Here is a 5,630-nt window from a genome sequence, read left to right on the forward strand (position 1 = left end):
TGTTCCAAGAAAAAACTAAAGATTTCATGGAATTCTCAGAATTTAATAGTTTAGTCATTAAACTACAGTAATAATACCATAACAATGTTAAATTAAGTACTTATAACTCATTATAATTGTCGCAAAGATGATTATAATATTATGCTGATCACCTATTTGTGACGCTTCCTCTTTTAATTTGTGCATGATGCTGAAAGAAGTTCGAAACATCGAAATTGTAGCTGCATAAAGTTCAAATACAAACCATATCACAGAATTACAGCAATTTTTTCAGAATGATAATTATAAACTAAAAATATTTCACATGGTTTAGAATAATGTTTAACTCTAGAAGATATTTTTTGATGTATTAAATGAAAATTTTAATATTCACGATTAGAATTTGAATACAGTACATATTTTTTATAACACATACATGATTTCAGCCTTTTTAGGTGCCCGTAAAGCGGAGCTGAAGTAGGGCTTTTCAAACATGATATATCAACAGCAATAAGTTACCATAAATTGCCTAGAAATTACCATAAATTATCTCGAATTTCCGGAAATTACCCAAATTTTCATACTAAATCTGAAAGTATCGATTTGATCTGAAACAGAATGATTCAAGAATGTGATAATTCTTTGTTTCTTTATATTGATACAGATTTTCGTATCAGTTGAATGCCGTTGCAGAAAAAACGTTACCTTCAAATTTGCCATAATGGTAATTAAATTTTTTTGTAATTATACAGAATTTCCTAAATTAACAATCAAACAAAAAAAAACTTTCCAAAATCTAAAATTATGCATTTGTTATGAAAAACCATCATATGCACCAAGGAGGAGGGGGCTTTTTACGATTCGTATATTTTTCGTTGGTCGAAAAAGTCCCATTTTCCCCCTTGGTGCATAATATACCATTTAGTTTCTAAGTCAATGGAACAGCTCTTTTTTGTGCCTGATTCACTTAAAAAACATGATTCAATACATGTTTTGTCTTTTATTCAAAGGCAGAAGTAACGTAAATTCGATATCCTTTGTGCACTGTTTTAATATGTCGACAAACGTTGGCTTTCCATTTTCCTGTATAACTACACCACCCACATTTGAAAGAAGGTAATTTTCCACACTCATTTCTCAAATGCCGCTTCAAGGTACACATCCACATAAAAACGCTTGGACAGTTTGGACAAGGGAATTGCTTCAATTCGGAATTCGTACGCCTCTTTCGCTTCGGGTAATATGCACCTGGAAACAGAAAAATAAAGAAAAGTTAGAAATAGTGCCAAAAAGAGCAGACTGATTTAAAAATTGAAAATCTAATCATAATTCAGAACGCTTCTCTACAAATTGCAGCTTTACTAGGCTTTTAATCAAATATTATCCTCATACTGAAATATTAACATCAGGAACTCAAAATTGTTCAACAGTAAAGTAGCGCCGGGTATACAAATAATCCAATGCGTTTACATATATATATTTTTTATTAAGAACAAGGAAGTAACAAGAAAACACAAAAGATTAAGGTATTTGATACCATTAAAATAAAATAACCTTCAGGGAACAAACATAATGATACAATTCTGATTCAACCTGCACGAAACAACATATTTCAAAAGTGGAACATGATATTTGAATTTAGTCAACATAAAATAAAAATTAATTTTATTATAAAACCATCTTCCTATACTTATATTCTAAAACTTGAGGAAGCTTTCAGGATTAAAACTTAAACTATAACATAATATTTGTATTATATTTTACATTAAAATAAACTATAATTAAAGGCAATCTTTTCAATAAAAATTTGTATCAGCTTCTCTTAAATCAGATGTTGCTCTGTGACTTCCACTTCCTCATATCTCGTACTAGTGACGCAGTCTGCTCCCGAAAACACGAAATATTCAGAGAGCGGACGAGCTCACGAGCACTGTCAGAAGTGGTGGGAGAGCTTCGTATCTCTCCGACATACTCGTGCTCTCCCACCACTTCATCGAGGGAAACGAGCCTATACTCAGTGCAAAACTTCACACTGTGCTCTTCTCGAGCGCTTCGAAAGAAATCGAAGTGGAAGTGCAACACCTACTTCGGTCGGGAATTTCTCCTCGGTGGGCCGGTCCGCCGTAAATCTAATCGTTTTGAGCAACTTTTACGGCATTACAAAGTCTCTCAGACTGACGTCGTCGAATATTCCCAAAAATTTTTTTCGTGACAATGTCAATGGCGTAGCTTTCGCGATCCTTATGAAGAACTCTCACATGATGAAGAATATTTCGAGAATATTTACTGTGGATAGTGCAATATGGACACTTGAACCTCGGTTTTTGCTGGCACTCGTACTGCACATGTGATTTGAGAGTGTTTTGATTTTTGTAAGCTCTACCACAATTATTTGGACAAGAGTGCTTTGATTCTCGCTGTAGAGGGTTTTTTACAAGCTGCAACTGCTTCGTTTCCTGTTTGATGTCCTCAGTTCTGGCCAGGCTGGAAACATTGGATATCTTGATCTCGCTGTCTGCATTCCAATATTTAATAGACTTTAGCACATTTTGCTTCATCCATTTTTCTATGGTGTCTTCATCTTCAAAAGGATCTATGATATTAGACTGCACATTTTCTAAGGATTCGTTGAAACTGATATCGTAAAGATCAATTGCAGTGACTTCATGATGAGGATGATGATTTCTGACATGTCGAAGAACCATGTAACGATGTTTGTGACGATGAGGGCAATCTTTTTGTGGACATGCGTAACGAGGAGTCTTAGCACAAACCGTTTCTAAATGTTTATTAAGAGTTCGGTTGAAATAGAATACTTTTCCACACCGGTTGGGACAGGTGAGGAAGTTTGTTTTGTGGACACGAGATCTTGGAGGATTCATGCGACGGCGAGCCTTTCTGATAATAGGTTTCACATCTGGAAGTTTCACCAAATCAACCTTTAAGATCTTCAGATCGTAATTTTTCGGGGTTGATTTACTCGGATTAGAAAGCCCACTTTCATGATTTAAAGATCGTAAAAGGTTGAGTTTAGAGTCCATTTTGGTGTCGGGTGACCCTTCAAGATCAGACTCTGAGGGAATTGAGAGTGGGTTGATATCATTTGAAGCTTCAGAGAAAGAGGAGTTAAGATTGTAGCCAGCTTCCCATGGGACTTCGGTGTCGTTTTCTGTCACCTCCACGAAGGTGTAGTCAGGATCTGGAAAAATTATTTTAAAATGTTGGATTAAGGTGACAAATGTAGTGCCAGGGATGTGGCCGTTTGTGATAATTGAGGTACTGAAAAAAGTTTCTTTTGTTGAATATGATACTAAAGAGGAAGTGCCTTTGTGAATTTTAATAAGAAATGTTTTATGAGATGGAATTTTGCAAACCAGAACCTCATTATTCTATTTTTTTCAACAGTATCCTGAAGTGTTTTATAATACTATTCTGTTTTAAACCATAATATAAATTATTTGGCCAACTGCATGTTTTAGTTGAGTAAAATTAAAAACGATAGAGAACAATTTTATTTCAAAAAGAAAAAAATTAAAATATTTTATTCGCATTTCTTTAATATATTCCAGAAGCGCATACAACACGGATTTTAAATTATCTCGATTTAACACATAAATGAAATATTTATTTAAAATTCACCTGCGAAGAAAAGTCGACGCCAAAATATTAGCAATGTACAGAATCTAGTTCAGGTTAGTTAAAGCCAAAGAAAAATTTAAGCAATTAAACTAATTTCTAAAATAAAAAATAGAAAACTTACGATGATTATCGAAACTTAAAAAAATTAGCATGACTTAGCTTAACTTTTATTCATAAAAATTGTAATAAATTTGGACATGAATTAAGATGTTGGTCTGAGGTAACTTTTGAGATCATAAATAGTGGAAATATATTTTTATAATAAAATGCAAAAGATTACAAATGAGTGAAACAATGTAAAATTGTAATGTTTTGTAAACGTGGTAGTTTATAGTGTACTTTTCTCAATTACCTATAAAGTTCTTAAGAATAAAAAAAAATATATATATTGATGTATACATTCCCATGATTGTACTGTATTGTAATTTGGTGCATTTTATTGTGAAAATACATTTCCACCAGAGGAAAATTAAAAGACAAACAAATAATTTAAGTAAATTAACAACTGAAACAATTGCACAAGTTCGAATGTATGTGAATATACAAGAAAAATAGGTTTTTTGGATTTCCTGTTTTGTATATTTATAAAAACAGTACTTTTGTAAATGAAGAATTTCTTTTTTCAGTTTACAATAATTCGTAAATTACGAACTGCCAATATATAATATATATTTAAAAAAAATGTATTTTCGAATATAAAATAGAGTATGCTTATCCCAAAAATTTAAAGCTTCCACAAATAAAGTCTAAAATTCATAAAACTGGATTACAAAATCGAAAAAATAACGTTTCCTAATTTAATAATATACATCATTTTTGTTAAAAAAAAACATCGCTTTCTATATTTATGTTAGTTTCGCAAACACTGGACTCGCAGTTTACATTTTTTTAATATGCTTTTAAAGAAAACTATGTATTTTTATTGTATAAATAATATATGAAAATGTATGACTCACAATGATTTAAAATATAGATTAAAATCAAAGTTCGAAATGTAAATACTATGGGCAAATTTATACATTTGATCAACTTTAAACGGTTTTGAGAAATCAAATCGGTAAAATATTTAACATCCTAAATAGCTGGTAAATTAACATTAAAATTCTTGACAATATCTATAACATAAATTTCATTTTGAGGATGAATTCTACGAACATGGGCACGAACATTTGATGAGTTTCGAGTCCTGTATGAACAATATGGACATTGAAATCTGGGCATTTGTCCGCATTCATATTTGATATGATTCATCAAATTATCCTTTCTGGTGAAGAGGCTTGAACATTTTGGACAAGGAAACTTTTCTCTTCCCGATAAATCTCTGACAGGATATATTATTGCATCTTTGTAGTCAAAATAATCTGAAAACATAAAATATTTGTAATTAGATAAACAAAAATCCATGATCAGGGGATGATTCGAAGATAGGATGAACCCAGAGAAATTCTTCAATCAAAATTCACGTTAATATAAATTTTATTAAAACCAAATCAAAGAATCCAACTTCATGCAGGTATTTAACTCTAACTTTTCCTAAAAACATTTTACCAAAAAGGCCATTAACAAAACTTGGACAAATAACTATATTATTAAAATAGTATCAGTTCTCGCTGATAGCTTATTGGAAATAATGATGTTAAAAAAAGGATACATGAGAATGATAATAATTTATTTAATTATCTAATTTTCATTACAATGCATGATTTTTTCTTACATTAGATTTTCTACGCCCAGCACTTTTTTATTTAAGGGACGTGAATTGATGAAAAATATCAATGGCTTGTATTTCTTCACCAGGATGACACCTTCGAACATGTTTCCGGGTATTTGAGACGTGTCGTGCTCTATAGGGGCAATAGGGGCATGAAAATCTCGGGGGTTGCGAACATTCGAATTTTTCGTGATAGGAAAGTCCACCCTTTCGACTAAAAACACTGCTGCATCTTCTGCATGGGTATTTCTTGGCATTTTCAGGATGAGATCCCAAAATCGATTGCATTTGCAAAGGTAAC

At 31.9% G+C, this 5,630-nt stretch overlaps 1 protein-coding gene across 1 annotated transcript; it reads right to left on the bottom strand.

The window, feature by feature from the left end:
• Positions 1-1,503: 1,503 nt before the first annotated feature.
• Positions 1,504-4,970, bottom strand: LOC117167164. The gene is made up of 2 exons (XM_033351890.1): positions 4,774-4,970; positions 1,504-3,178 (listed from the first exon to the last, which is right to left on the bottom strand). The coding sequence occupies exons 1-2, from the start codon at positions 4,847-4,849 to the stop codon at positions 2,109-2,111; spliced, it is 1,146 nt and encodes a 381-aa protein (XP_033207781.1). The 5' UTR covers positions 4,850-4,970; the 3' UTR covers positions 1,504-2,108.
• Between the last annotated feature and the right edge of the window lie 660 nt (positions 4,971-5,630).

This window comes from Belonocnema kinseyi, chromosome 2, assembly GCF_010883055.1.
Source record: "Belonocnema kinseyi isolate 2016_QV_RU_SX_M_011 chromosome 2, B_treatae_v1, whole genome shotgun sequence".
Lineage (NCBI taxonomy): Eukaryota > Metazoa > Arthropoda > Insecta > Hymenoptera > Cynipidae > Belonocnema > Belonocnema kinseyi.